At 40.9% G+C, this 15,250-nt stretch overlaps 1 protein-coding gene across 1 annotated transcript in view; it reads right to left on the bottom strand.

The window, feature by feature from the left end:
* Nucleotides 1–15,250, bottom strand: part of LOC142098885 (FRAS1-related extracellular matrix protein 1-like) — a 125,094-nt gene that overhangs the window by 82,572 nt on the left and 27,272 nt on the right. Inside the window, exons 4-9 of the mRNA XM_075181765.1 lie at nt 10,347–10,654; nt 8,873–9,072; nt 7,215–7,538; nt 5,596–5,704; nt 3,845–3,976; nt 2,164–2,508 (exon numbers count right to left, since the gene is read on the bottom strand). Coding sequence (XP_075037866.1) covers nt 2,164–2,508; nt 3,845–3,976; nt 5,596–5,704; nt 7,215–7,538; nt 8,873–9,072; nt 10,347–10,654 — 1,418 coding nt within the window. The remainder of the gene's footprint in view (nt 1–2,163; nt 2,509–3,844; nt 3,977–5,595; nt 5,705–7,214; nt 7,539–8,872; nt 9,073–10,346; nt 10,655–15,250) is intronic.

Raw genomic sequence — 15,250 nt, forward strand, 5'->3', positions numbered from 1 at the left:
TACCACTCTATTTCCTACTTTAATTCTATTTAATTCTATTTCCTACTTTAATTCTATTACTAATTAATTAACATAAAGAGGAACAAAAAAAACCAATTTTACCAAAAGTATAATATGACTTAGACTTACAAACACTACACTTGAAAGATCGTGCCTTTAAATGAAAAAGTCAGTCTTCATTGCACGACTATGTGCAAGTGCAACAGGGACATTTTTTTGGGTTTACAAAGTCAAACAATAACACTACGACCCTGTCTGTCTGGGGTCTGTCAATGACGAATTGTCTGGAGCATGTTTGGAGGAGGTATTGTGGCCCCGGTATCAAATTGGGTACCGGGGCCACCCCACTATGCAGTCCAGATACTTGTTTGGTGGAATTCCGACACATGGAGGGTTTTTTAATTATATTGTGGCCTCGGTACTAAATTGTGTACCGGGGCCACCACACTACGCAGTCAAGATACTTGTTTGGTGGAATTCAGACCAGTTGAGGGTTTTATTATTATATTGTGTGGACCACTCTATCTATACCACACTACAACTCTATACCACTCTATTTCCTACTTTAATTCTATTTAATTCTATTTCCTACTTTAATTCTATTACTAATTAATTAACATAAAGAGGAACAAAAAAAACCAATTTTACAAAAAGTATAATATGACTTAGACTTACAAACACTACACTTGAAAGATCGTGCCTTTAAATGAAAAAGTAAGTCTTCATTGCACGACTATGTGCAACAGGGACAGTTTTTTTCTTTACAAAGTCAACTAATAACACTTGGACCCTGTCTGTCTTTAACATACTTGATGGGATCTCAATGACGAATTGTCTGTAGCATGTTTGGAGGAGGTATTGTGGCCCCGGTATCAAGTTGGGTACCGGGGCCACCCCACTACGCAGTCCAGATACTTGTTTGGTGGAATTCTGACACGTGGAGGGTGTATTTATTTTATTGTGGCCCCGGTATCAAATTGGGTACCGGGGCCACCCCACTACGCAGTCCAGATACTTGTTTGGTGGAATTCTGACACGTGGAGGGTGTATTTATTTTATTGTGGCCCCGGTAATAAATTGGGTACCGGGGCCACCCCACTACGCAGTCCAGATACTTGTTTGGTAGAATTCTGACACGTGGAGGGTTTTTTAATTATATTGTGGCCTCGGTACCAAATTGTGTACCGGGGCCACCACACTACGCAGTCAAGATAGATAGATGCGTATCATAGATAAAGTACATTCAGTGGTGTGGGGCAAATTGAAAAATATTCAAAATGCACTGACATTATCAAAAACAAGAGGTTGTCACACGCTAAAATTCCAACATGTATATGATGGAGAGGATGGAGGAGCAGCCGTATGTGTAGTGTAATGCAGACCTGTTGAAGGTTTTTTATATATTTTATTGTGGTGCCCAGTGCCCACTCCTCTAGGCAGTCCAGGTACATTTATTGGTGCGATTCATAAAAGTTCAGGGTTTTTAATATATTGTGGTGACCCACTCCTCTACGCAGTCCAGGTACAATTATTGGTGCGAATCATAAAAGTTCAGGGTTTTTAAGATATTGTGGTGACCCACTCCTCTACGCAGTCCAGGTACAATTATTGGTGCGAATCATAAAAGTTCAGGGTTTTTAATATATATTGTGGTGACCCACTCCTCTACGCAGTCCAGAAAGATACCTTTTTGCAACGTTTTGGACTAATAACTATATTGTGAGGTGTTCAGAATACACTGTAAATTAGTGGAAATGCTTGTTATTGAATGTTATTGAGGTTAATAATAGCCTAGGAGTGAAAATAAGCCCAAAAACTTGATTTTTAAACTTTTAATGTTTTTTTCAAAAAAAATCCGAATCCAATACCTTAAATCCGAACCGAGACCTTTCGTCAAGTGTTTTGCGAGACAAATCCGAACCTCAAAAATAACGAAAATCCGGATCCAAAACACAAAACACGAGACCTCAAAAGTCGCCGGTGCACATCCCTATTTTATACAAGGAGCTTCTAATACTTAGATATATTTCTACTTCACTAACGTAGCTATTTTGGATCATATAACACTGTTATATAATAGTCGGCTTGTCCTGATGTCTGAGGTCGGACAGACAGAGAGATGAGGAGGGCGCAGTGGGTGGATCCTGCCTATGTGGTATTTACCTGACGTCTCAGCAGAATATCTCTTCACCAGCGCTCCGGCTTTCGGTGACCTTGTAATATTGTAAAGAATGTGATCGTCACTGGAGTCCAGATCTGATGCCATTAACATGTCTCTCTCTATAAGAATGGAGGCTCCTTCGACTAGTTCAAACCCAACGTTGTTCACTAGAAATGGCGGGCTGTCGTCTTTAGGGAGAATGTTTATATGGAATTTGTGGCGAATGCTGTGTTTTCCATCAAAAATACGGAAGACGATATAATCCTTAGTGGTGTCGCTGTCGTCGTGGTGGTAACGTAGAGCTCCGTCCCGGATGTCCTGCACAGTGGATATGAACGCCTTTGATCCTGTGTGAAAAAGGCCAAAACTAGTCGATAAATCACAGTACAGTAGTAATATTCTACCAATTATGAAGTCAAACTGGCTTTTTAAAGTGTTATGTGTACCTGACACTGGTATAGGAGAAGGCGGCCATTTTGTGGAATGAGTCGATATTCATGTGAATGTAACCTAACAATTCACTGAGGCACTTCATGGAGGCAGCCATTTTGTGGGATGAACCAACCATGAGAACACCACAGCGGAGGCAGCCATTTTGTGTGCTGAACCAATAATGAGAACACCACAGCGGAGGCAGCCATTTTGTGTGCTGAACCAACCATGAGAACACCACAGCGGAGGCAGCCATTTTGTGGACAATGCAGCCTATCAATTCACTATTTCTCAGTGACATCACAATAAAAACTCCAAAATTTACATCCCACAGAGCACTTCTTAATCTTAAACAAAGCAAAGCAAAATACATAACTAATCAATATACAATGCACAAAATAAATTATTCTGCATGCACTATCCTAATCTACAGAGTAAGCTTATTGCAGATCTCATCTAACATTAAAAGGCAGAATCTTTGATATCCTGCAACAAATTTCAGATGCGTTTAGCTGTGAATAATGTGGCATATTCAAGTAAATTCCAAAAAATCCATTCTATGCAGTTGATTCGCTGTATGCTGCAATAAAATCTATTCCACCTGTACACAATTTCCTATCCTTTCTCATCATTTCCTGACAGAAATAGAACACAAGGTGAAACTTTAAATGAACCTCGTACCACTAAACTATATTATTAGAGCTATCCAAACAGGAAACATGCTTCCGAAATCCAATATGGGGTGAAGCGTTTAACTCATTGGTGAACTACAAGTACAACATAACCCTGTAGCAAATTCTATGTTTTCAAATATACAATACCACCTTTGCAAATGTAACTAATTCTACCGTATAGTAGCAGGGGCAAACGCAGGATTTGTAGAGGGGGGTTTCCACACCATGCCACCAGGGGGCGTGACCAGCATGCATGGGGGCGTGGCTATAATATTAGACAGTGCTTGGCTGCTCTCCAACTCCTCCTATCCCCATAATATACATGGGCAACGCTGCGTGTACTACTGTTAGGTGCATGCAGCTCTCCCTTTTCAAGCAGAGCCGTGTAAAGCGGGGGCAGGGTCCAGCCACCTCAATTATACAGTGCCCCAGGCTTGGAGGGGGGGTTTCCAGGCACTAGAACCCCCCCCCCCTCAGTTTGCCTATGAGTAGGACAGATTTTGATGTGAGTGAATGTCATGTAGATGGAGGTGTGGTTAGTCAAGCTTTCATACATGCTTACAAATTAGCACTTTACCTCTCAGTGTGAGACGCCCGTGGTGTAAGCCATCTACAGTAACCAGGCGGACGGCGTTAATATTATCATTATCCACAATCTGAAAAACATCCCAGGTTATAGATCGCGATTGTCCCTCCAGCAAGTTCAGACCTGTGGTGCATGGTCATTAGTGATAATTATTAATTAAACGGTCAGTCACAATTTCCACACACTGTATAAAAGATATAAACAGGAAGGGAGAAGACTTCTAGCTGGAACATGTTTGCAGATCTGTTAGAAGAAAATTGTTGCACAAGGAATATTGTTTATATTGTGCAGATAATAATCATACACGGTGTGTGAACAGCTTTAAATGCAGCTTGTTGCTTTATAGTTAGCAGGAAACTTTGCCCTATTGGTACTCACATTCCAACAAACCTTAAGAGGGAGTTTGCACTTTCATATGACTTTGATTTATTTGCATATCTGTGTCCTCCTGCAACCTTTACTAAGTGTGCAGGGGTTTGTTTCTGTGTCTTTCAGCCATGTCTTTATATCATTAGGCAGATTAGGTGCTGGGATACAAACACATCTCTGCATTTGGTTACATTTGAAGCTACGGCAGCTTTGTGTTCTATCCACTGTCTGTTATTATAAATGCATGACTGCGGAGCACAGAAGAAAGGAACAAGCCATGCCTCTAGTGAACGATATAGGAGGGCATGCAGAAACAACTAAATTAAAGTTGTGTGGAGGTGAAAAACACCTTTAACTTTATATAATTTAAAATATTTGCCCTTTGTTTTTGGAGAGGATAGATTATTTTGATAAATGGGTTGCTCCTGGTTTGGGAGATTTAATATAACAAAATTAGCAATTTGGAAGTTGTATATCTTCCAGGAAAATTTGATTCACAGTCCAATCATGACGCCCCTAACAGCCAGCAACAGGGTCAATTCAAATCTGCAATATGTATCTCCTGCAAAGTACAGTCAGCAAACGGTGCGCGGATCTATGGAGCTGGTGCACGTGAATGTATAACAGATACAGGGAGCAGCCGTGTGACACTGAGGGATTATATTAGATCCTGGCTCTGCATGTGACTAATCAGATTATAGAGATCACACAGGAGGTTTTACCAAGTCAAAACATACATTTATTAATTCCATATTAATGCACACTCATAGCAGATACAGTAGATGGAGCTGTAATAACCAGAAACTGGTGTTACAACCCATATGTGAGGGAGCTGCTTATACTTCACAGTCTTCTCAGCCTTTTGGCCAAGGTCGTGTACAGACACCCATGGACACAGGGGGGCCTGATCCTCTGGGCAAAAGTCTGCTCGCTTAAAGCCTGAGGTGATTGTTTTTTCACGTTGCATGAGGGTGGAGGGTCAAAAACTTATGGGCCACCATCCTCCCCACATCATTTGATACCTGTCCTTATAAGTGGGGGTGTTGGGTCTGAAGACGAGTCCAAGGGAAGGGTATTGGCTGACTCCTGGGATAAAGGGGCTCACCAATTCCTTGCGATGGAGGTGGGCCTGAAGACCCTTGCACTCTAAAGTGCCATTAGGCTTCTGGGGTTAGGTATGTCAAGGCCCCCCCATTTTTTGGGGGGCCAAGGGGGTCTTACAGACCCTTATCCCGTTATGGCTTCAGAGGATGGGGAGGAAGAGGGTTGTGCTCCTTTTTGAGAGTCCCAAAGTACCAAACCCCCGACACAGTGATAATGTAACGTAGGGAGCTACTCATTGGTGTGAATTGTACAGGATGTCGGCAACTTACCCATATTCCAAGACACTCTGGGGGCATTTGTTTCTGCAGTTCTAATGGAGAAATGGACCATTATTGGAGAGCTGCTCAGGAAATAACTATCAATTGCTTGAAATTCAACCTACAAAAACAAGCAGAGGGTCTGTTACTATCAACAGCATGTGGTTAAAACATAGTGCAGCCTTTCTGGTATTTACTAAAAAACCCACTAAGCTATGGTGCTGAAAATAACACTAGTAGGAAGATTTACTAAGACTTCTAAAAAGGAAAAGTGGAAGTGTTGCCCATCATCATCATCAGTTATTTATATAGCGCCACTGATTCCGCAGCGCTGTACAGAGAACTCATTCACATCAGTCCCTGCCCCATTGGAGCTTACAGTCTAAGGGCCTGATTCATTAAGGATCTTAACTTAAGAAACTTCTTATTTCAGTCTCCTAGTCAAAACCATGTTACAATGCAAGGGGTGCAAATTAGTATTCTGTTTTGCACATAAGTTAAATACTGACTGTTTTTTCATGTAGCACACAAATACTTGTTAGCTTATTTGTACACTGAAATTTAAAGTTGATATTTGTGCTACATGAAAAAACAGCCAGTATTTAACTTATGTGCAAAACAGAATACTAATTGCACCCCTTGCATTGTGACATGGTTTTGACTAGGAGACTGAAATAAGAATTTTCATAAGTTAAGATCCTTAATGAATCAGGCCCTAGATTCCTTAACACACACACACACACAGACTAGGGTCAATTTGTTAGCAGCCAATTAACCTACCAGTATGTTTTTTGGAATGAGGGAGGAAACCGGAGCACCCAGAGGAAACCCACGCAAACACAGGGAGAACATACAAACTCCACACAGATAAGGACATGGTTGGGAATTGAACTCATGACCCCAGTGCTGTGAGGCAGAAGTGCTAACCACTAGGTCACTGTGCTGCCCATAGCAGATTCTAGCTATCATTTCCTAGACTATACTAGATATTATAGCTAGAATCTGATTGGTTGCTATGGGCAACACCTCCACTTTTCCTTTTTAGAAGTTTTAGTAAAACTACCCGTAAGTGTGGGCCCCGGTTCCCTCCTCCCCACAGGTCGCTAGTTCTTCCTCTGTCCTCATGGCTGTTTTATAAGATACTGAATTTTCTTAGTGAATCAAAGATTGAAGGATTAAATATCACCTTACGAATTCTAGGTAGAGATATGCAAATTACTCCTTCCTTGCCCCAGTTAACAACAATGATTCCAGAACAGCTGACTTTGCATAGATAATGCCGAACAGGTAGCGCAATCAATCCAAATTGCAAACCGACTGTTTTGCTCTTGTTAGATCTCATCAGTGTAAGATATGAATAAATGACTTATGTTGTGTAGAGCTTAGAAATAAGACGTAATTTACATATATCTACCTAGGATTTGTAGAGTTGGATTTAGATCTTTACTCTTCATTCCTGTGGGATATTGCTGAGTGCTATAAACTATGAAAATGTGAATACCTTCTGTTACAGATATGCTTTTTAGTGGAGGGCTTGTAGCCCACTTCTGACCCACTTCTTTATAACCGTTATAGGCTCTTTTACTGTACAAATTATTAATTTCTAATAGAGATCCTTGGCCATGTCTCACCTCATAGTTACGTCTCTCAGAATGGCTGGTATTCGGTGGCTGATAAGCTATCTTCATGTCATAAAGATCTTGCCACGTGAAAGATGTGATAGCTTTGGTTTGGTCATCCACATGGGTGATGTACCCCTCTGGCGGGGGCTTAGTGATCTTAAACACAAGCTTGTTCTTTGGGGTCTCATCGTCTTCAGCATCGAGAGTCGCTGTGGTTAGGGGAGTGAGGATAAATTGGTCTATTTCCAAAATAAACATTGGCATGAAGTCCGGACGCGGAGGAGTGTTTGGGACTGCGCCGGAGATGTTTACGGGAATCCATATATTCTGTGCCTGAAAGGAATAGGGGGTCATTCTGGGCAATGTCACTGATGGTAGTAACGTTCTTTATGTAAAAGATATCTAATCATTTTTTTATATCCAAATATTTTTATCACCGTTCAACACAAATTGCTCTGTGATGTCAAAGACAAAAACAACAACTCTAAAGTTTTTTTCTTCATTTAACTGTGTCCACATTTGTATCATGTGATAAAGCGGCTCTGACACAGACGCACAGTATTTCAGTAGAGAGAACAGCTGACGTTTTGGTTAAGCAAAAGTTAAGTCTTCGAAATATCGGTATGTTTATTTCACACCTTTTTGGATCCCCCATGAAATTAAAAATATTTTCCTATCTGATAATGTGTTAAAAACAAAATGAACTTTTCTAATTACCCATGTGTCCTTTTCCCAAAGACACTGTATCAAGGGTAACATGACAGTAACACTCCTAACTTACGAATGTGACTCCACTGTTGCATTTGCAAGCAGAAGCCACTGGCATTAGATAGAAAACAGATGAAGTGGGAGCTTAAAAGAAATGAAAACACGTTGGCTGTATGAACTTTGTTTCATATAGAGATGTGTTTGACACCACAATCTTCCTGTATTAGTGTGACAGGAGCCTCAGATCACTGATTTGTGCTTTTGGGGATCCTGCTCCTTCTATTATTTAACCCTCAGTCTGTGGTTTCCTGCTTCCCTCTATGCACCTCCTCACATCATGTCACTGCCCCTGTCAAATGCAGCCCTGTGCTCACTAACACATCACTCATCTAATGATATACTCTGTGCTGCTGGAGACCCTGCTCCTTCCACTATATAACTATCAGTCTGTGGCTTCCTGCTGCTTCCATTCCCCTCCTCACATCATGTCACTGCTCCTGTCACATGCAGCCCTGTCCTAACACATCACTCATCTCCTGATATACTCTGTGCTGCTGGGGGACCCTGCTCCTTCCACTATATAACTCTCAGTCTGTGGCTTCCTGCTGCTTCCATTCCCCTCCTCACATCATGTCACTGCCTCTGTCACATGCAGCCCTGTCCTCACTAACACATCACTCATCTCCTGATATGTTCTGTGCTGCTGGAGGACTCTGCTCCTTCCACTATATAACTCTCAGTCTGTGGCTTCCTGCTGCCTCGATTCCCCTCCTCACATCATGTCACTGCCCCAGTTACATGCAGCCACTAACACACCACTCCTCTCCTGAAATGCTCAGATCCTAGCTAAGCATACCTTAAAAAGTCATAATTTCTAAGGCAAAGATAAGCATGATAAATATACACATAGTATATACCACACTGAAAATGTCCTTTCACGATGTCAGAGTGTAACTGACCTGCAGTTGTTTCCTATTGTCCTGGCTGCGATATTCTATCTGGAGAGGGATGTAATCAATGTCCGGAGAGGGAGGACTAAGATGTTCATACTTGATTCCCATCTCCAAAAAATCGTCGCAGTTAGTCTTCAGCAGCCTGACTTCCTTCAGTCCGGGACGACACGCCTTGTTCCCAGAACACTGCACTCTTTCCTGTCTATCTGAGAGAACAAAATATTCAATCAATAAATTGACTTTTTCTTTCCTTGGTATGCTTAGAATTAGAGGTGAGAAAAGTTGCACAAAAGTGACGAGAATAGAATTCTGCAACAGAATGCGCCAGTCCACATAGGCGCAAGGATCTGGCGATACAATATTTGAGGTCTGCTTTTGTTTCGCCATTCCGCACTGTATTTGTACATTCCCATTTTGCAGAATTTATAGTTTATATAACTGGAAAACTGGCGTTCTGTTGACTCTCCCCTGTCGGAGGGTTCAAGTTCCAGGCAGAACAAAAATGACGAATTCCGTGCGGCCAAATTCCATCGGATAAAAACACCTGACATTCTGCTGTCAAATATGGAATGGTGCTAATATTCCTGAATACAGTTTTGAAATGTCACTAAATTAAACTTATTGTTCAGTAATACAATATAGATGCAATTATTGCCCAGATTTAAGTGATAAAAGATGGCGTTTGGACTTACGGTTGTATCCAAAACACCATATCAGACAAATACGTTTGTAGCATTCTTTGTTCACTACATTTTTGCTCTCTTTATAACTATATGTATTCTCTTATGTTTATTCTGATAATGCACACAGCGATGTAAGCAAATTGGCCATATCCCCCTCTGTGCCTCCCCAAAAACCAGCACAGGAGCATTATGTCCTTTGTTGTGTCCTCTGGTTTCATCCATACGTGCTCGAGGAGATGACAACTCCGAGTCTGGTATCTGCTCTAAACGGTCTTTATCTCTCTGATTTGTAAATTTCAATGAGGTAAATATTCATTGACCTAAAGCCTATTTATTGCCCTAAATTAAGTAACCAGCTGAAATGCAACTAAAGTGGCTGGACCCCAATTATATATTTAGCAAAACAATCCAAATTGTTCATGTCCATGTGGATTATCAACCTCAACCCAAGACCCTCATTAAGGCCCTGGAGCTCCTGAAGACATACTAGCAACGCACGTAGGATGAGCTTCCACTCTATATACTTACATACATGTGAAACAAATTGAATTGAGTATATTGGGTGGCACAATCATTATCGTTTATTTACTGCCTTGGCAGCTGTGGTTTCCACTCTCGGAGGTTGGGCAAAGTGGCCAGAATGACCCATGTACGAGTACGTTAAGAGTTTGGATATAATAGAATACTCTTACTTGTGAATTTGGCCAATGCAGAGTCTTGTGTATAAGATAAACTGATCTATTAAACGGAAGTGTCCCAAAAATTAGCTCCATCATGGAAGGGAATGTTATACTCACTGTTCCTCACTCGGGGGTTCAGTGGAGACCCAGAATCATGTCTCCTGCCCCGTGTTGAATCGTCTATCACAACTTGCCCGTAGGCCGGGAGATTTAAATCAGACGTCAGAATCTTGACCACACAGCTCGTTCCCGGTCTCTCAAAACTCTTGAGTGACAGAATGTTCTTGTCCACTTGTTTAGATGAGATGCCGTTAAACTCAGGGACTTCTAGAGAGCTCTGTGCAAGGAGCGCAATACCCGCCACGGGCTCCGTGATTCTTATTTCAAATATGAGACTTTCCACAATGGTTTCCCGTTCAGAAAACCTAAAACAAATTAAAGTAGATGTTGGAAAAAAACAACTACAAAGAACCATGGGAATACCTATTAAACCAATACGGACTGGAAACATTATTAATTTACTAAGTAAATACAGAAAGCAAATAAAAACATCACTATAGGCTTATGACAAATTTATCCTCTCAAGATCACACTCACCTACAAGGCCCTCTCCCACTCCACTGCCCCTTACATCTCTAACCTCCTCTCCATTCACAATCCACCCCGTTCCCTGTGGTCGGCCAATGACCGTCGCCTCTCCTCCACTCTGATCACCTCTTCCCACTCTAGAATCCAAGACTTCTCCTGGGCTGCCCTTTCCATTGGAATGACCTCCCTCCGTCTATCAGACTGTCCCCTAATTTGGGCTCCTTCAAACGGGCCCTCAAAACTCATCTTTTTCTGACATCCTACCAGCCATCCATATAATCTTCTATCCATACTTGACTATCTTACCCACTCTCTCCCCCTGTCTTGCGCTCGATCCCCTCCTCTAACTCCCTTTGTGCGTCCTGTCTGTTTACCCTCCCTCTAGGATGTAAGTTCTTAGGAGCAGAGCCCTCTTGTTTCTCTACCTATTCTTCAGTTCCTTGCCACTATACAAGCTATGTCTGGAGTGTTTGAAGTCTTGGAAGTATTTGTTTAATGTTTGATACTGTATCTACCCTGTATGGTCTTTTGTCTGTCTCTGTACGGTGCTGTGAAAATTTTGTGGCGCCCTATCAATAAAGACTAATAATAATAATAATAATAATAATAATCTCTAACCGCCATTGTTGGCCTATATTACGGACATTTTGGTTGTCCTCTCACCTCTTCAAACTCAATCTAAGCTAACGATATTCCCACCAGTCAAGTTACCTACCCGACATCTCTATTTCTGTTGACAACATGACAATAAACCTTACCCCTCAAGCTCTCTATCTAGGTGTCGTCCTCGACTTTCTCTACAATATATTCTGAATCTAAATTCAATGGCAAGACTAATTTTCCTCACGCAAACTTGTTCTACTGCTGCTCCGATCTGACAGTCCCTACACAGTCCTGTATGTTACCAAATCCATTATAGAATACTTGTACCACAAAGTCATTTCCTAGATTATTAACTCAATTACCACCAGTCTGCGTGAGTAGATCATATAGCCCCACTAAGAACTTTTACTCATTGCAATCTTGCTGAACCAGTATGCAATGAGTGAAAGCTTGTGATCAATGCCCTCTTAACACCTTATCTGTTAAAAATTATAGTACGACAAGACCTAATCTACGCCACCTCAGCATTGGTGCAAAAGTCTGGTCCTTTTTCAGAGTGGAAATGGCCATGTGCCCCTCCCCCATCATCTAATTTCAATATATTGAACTATATAGAACTGAAATCTCTACTCCAGACTCATTCTGTCCAACTCCTCCAATGGGCCTGTGTAAACTTCTGGTCCTCCGCAAATTGCCATCTTGCTCTGTAACCCTACGCGTTTTTTTGTGGGAAATCTAGGCTCAAAAGGAGGTGCTGTCATTTTTCAAATTCAGTTTAGAAAATGAAAGCAAACATGTAATTGGCTGCTAATGACATCACCACCACAGTTACCAGTAAAACAGATTTCATAAACATCCCTTATGGAGTCCAAACAGATGTTTTGAGCCGATGATTTTACAGGTGTTAACGGAAAGGGTTTTGATGAAAGAGATCGTTCAGTCAGACGTGTCTGGTTTTAAATTGCAGACGACTTGTGTAAAATGACTGGTTATAAAAATAATGATTGATGATCTATACCTGTAGGGAACGTTGGCAGTAAATTATTCTAGGTAATCTCTGTAGTCTAGACGTGTCTCTGAAATTCATGACAGATATAAAAAGAAAGAATGGTGACCTGACTGAGTCTAAGATATATGTGGAGCAGGACATTTGGGGCTTAAGTATCGATAGTTTAATTCCTGAAACAAAGTGTTAGAAGTTCTATCATAGAGATCATCAAAAAACATTTGACATCCTGCTGACTAAGCCTATTTTGAAGTGTTTGAGAAAATAATCACCACTGTACCTGCATCCCCTATTCTGTCAAGTAGTTTTTAAAAATGAAAAGCAAATGTCTAATTGGCTCCTTGTAGCTACAGAACTTTGTTGTCGGTGCACTAGCCAAATGGTTACCTGGTATATCTGTAGAAAGCAGAAAAACGTAAATATAGAGCTATTTGTCCAAAGACTCAAATTAACTTGGGTAGTGAAACGCGTGAAAGAAGTTTGTAGTCTAGTAGTAATCATGTTCCCCATCCATGGCAGGGAGATGTATTTATATTATGCAGATATCTCTTGTGGGACTCTGTGTGTAGCATGCATTGCATTGGGTTAAGTCACAATAACAGGCTTTTGGGCAATCTTATGCTACATGCAGGTTGTGGTCTGGTGCAGAGGGAAAGTTATTAGAGTTATGACGTACATAATCTATTTTACCACAGCGCACATTATTTGCACATGTCATTCACTATTGGCAATATTACTATTGCATTCCATTGCAAAAAGTAATACAACTCTATGTAGTTTACTACTGGATATTCTTGGATCTGGTGATTGGTTTAAGATATGACAAACTCAAGGATCATCTCTTACTCTAAGAATAAAGAGGGGACAACACAAGATCATAATAGGTCAGAACTAGGGATGAGCGAAATTGCTGCAAAGTTTGACGTAAATCTGACGTGAGTTTTACAGAGATGTTTTACAGAGGTGCGAAGTTCGCCAATCCGATTTACAAGTTCTGCTTTTGTTGTGCCATTCGGCACTGTGTTTGTAAATTCTAATTGTGCTGAATTCAAAGTGTATGAAGAGAGCTGTGATTATGACGGGCAATTCATTCTGCTGTTTGATGTGGTTGGTCTAGCACTGGGAACACTTAAGGGCAAATTCATCTGGCGAAATGCGTGATATTTTGTGGAGCAAATATTTTGCAAAAAGTTGTTTTTTTTTCAATTTAGCTCAACTCTACACAGCACAAATATACATTTATCATGGTTCACAACCCCTCTGAAAGCCGGAGTGTCTCTGCATTATACCACTTTAAAAATTATGTTTAACATTCACCATAAGTAAACTTTGCCAATTATAGCAAGTTAAATTATATTTGTTTGCTTTTACTATGAAACCCCTGCACATCTGAATACTGGGAATTAATTTGTAAGACCTTGCGACGTACCCTTTATTATTTCCCCCTCTATGAAGTACATTAGTCTCTGACTAAAATATCTTTGTGGATGATAATCATGGTGGCAACAACGTCCATTAACGTCAATTCAAATTTGCACACAATTTCTGGACACTGCTGTCACAGAAGTGAGAGTACTCATGTTTCCTTAATATAACCCCCTCCTGGCCATGTAAAAAAGCCTATTCCCTGGGAACCTCGGCCAGTTTGCTTTCATTGCAGTGAAATCGCGAGTAATACTAATGTATCCACAGCTTTTCAATAGAGGATCGAGTCCTCCAGAAACGTGAGCTGTGTCTCGGCTTCAAGTAACAGCAGGGGTAACCGAGGGGGCCCTCCAATTTGCTATTCGAGTCCGGGGGGCTTGTTATGTTGAGGAGGGGGTAGTCCACTTTTGGACTCAGATGGAATGTCCTCCAGCATACAGCGGTTTAATAAAATACAGTTTTCCTTAAAAAGTCCCCAGTGGAGATCAGAGAACGTTTTCACACAAAAAAAAGAGGAAAAGAAAAAGAAAATAAATCATTTCCGAGAGTGAAACGAACTTTCAGCAAAAATATAAAAAAAAAACCTGGTCAACTTTCTGGCAAACATCACCAGATAGGTTTCATTTACAAACGGTGTCCTCCTATGTTTAGGAAACACCTTTATTTTATTTTTTCAAAACCTTTAACATTAGTGGGTCATAAAAGGCTTCAACAGATTTCACAGTGTGCATGAAATACCTGCATCACAAGCGGAGCGATTCAGAGCCAGTCTCTTGGGCAACTGCCTGGAGGAAATTAAACAGCTTTGATATAACGGAAATACTTTTATTTAAACATCCTGGAACGGCTTTAAAGTCAGATAGGTTTGCTCGACTACACAAACAATTAACCTTTTTTATTTTTATTTTATTTTACAACTTTTAGCAGCGAGAGCTGACATTTTTATATCGCTTCACATTAAATGGATTGTAAACACAGGTAGGAAAGTAAAGTCCTTTGTAAGATCACGTTTTTCCAGCTATTATTGAACTATTTACCTGCAAATTCTAGCCGAGCTTCAGCGCCCTCTGCAGATGTTATTTAAATGGGGGTAGGTGAGTTGGAGTATCGGGATGAACCAAAGTTCATCCTTCTATGGTCAAAGTGACCATAGAGTAGACAAGTCTATCAATGGTGGCCTGGACATCTTGGTGGTTTCTGGCCCTTATACCATGCCATGATACACTTAGGCCTCTTGCTCTGTACTGGTCTCAGTCTTCAGGACCATGTTTGGAGAAATGCTCCTTCAGTGCTGGCAAATATTATATAATAATAATAATCATTTTAATTCTGTCATTTTTAAATGTGTTGTGACAGAAGCACTGGGAGAGTTGTGCAAGGCACACAAATATATATATAT

Source organism: Mixophyes fleayi, chromosome 8 (genome assembly GCF_038048845.1).
Source record: "Mixophyes fleayi isolate aMixFle1 chromosome 8, aMixFle1.hap1, whole genome shotgun sequence".
Lineage (NCBI taxonomy): Eukaryota > Metazoa > Chordata > Amphibia > Anura > Limnodynastidae > Mixophyes > Mixophyes fleayi.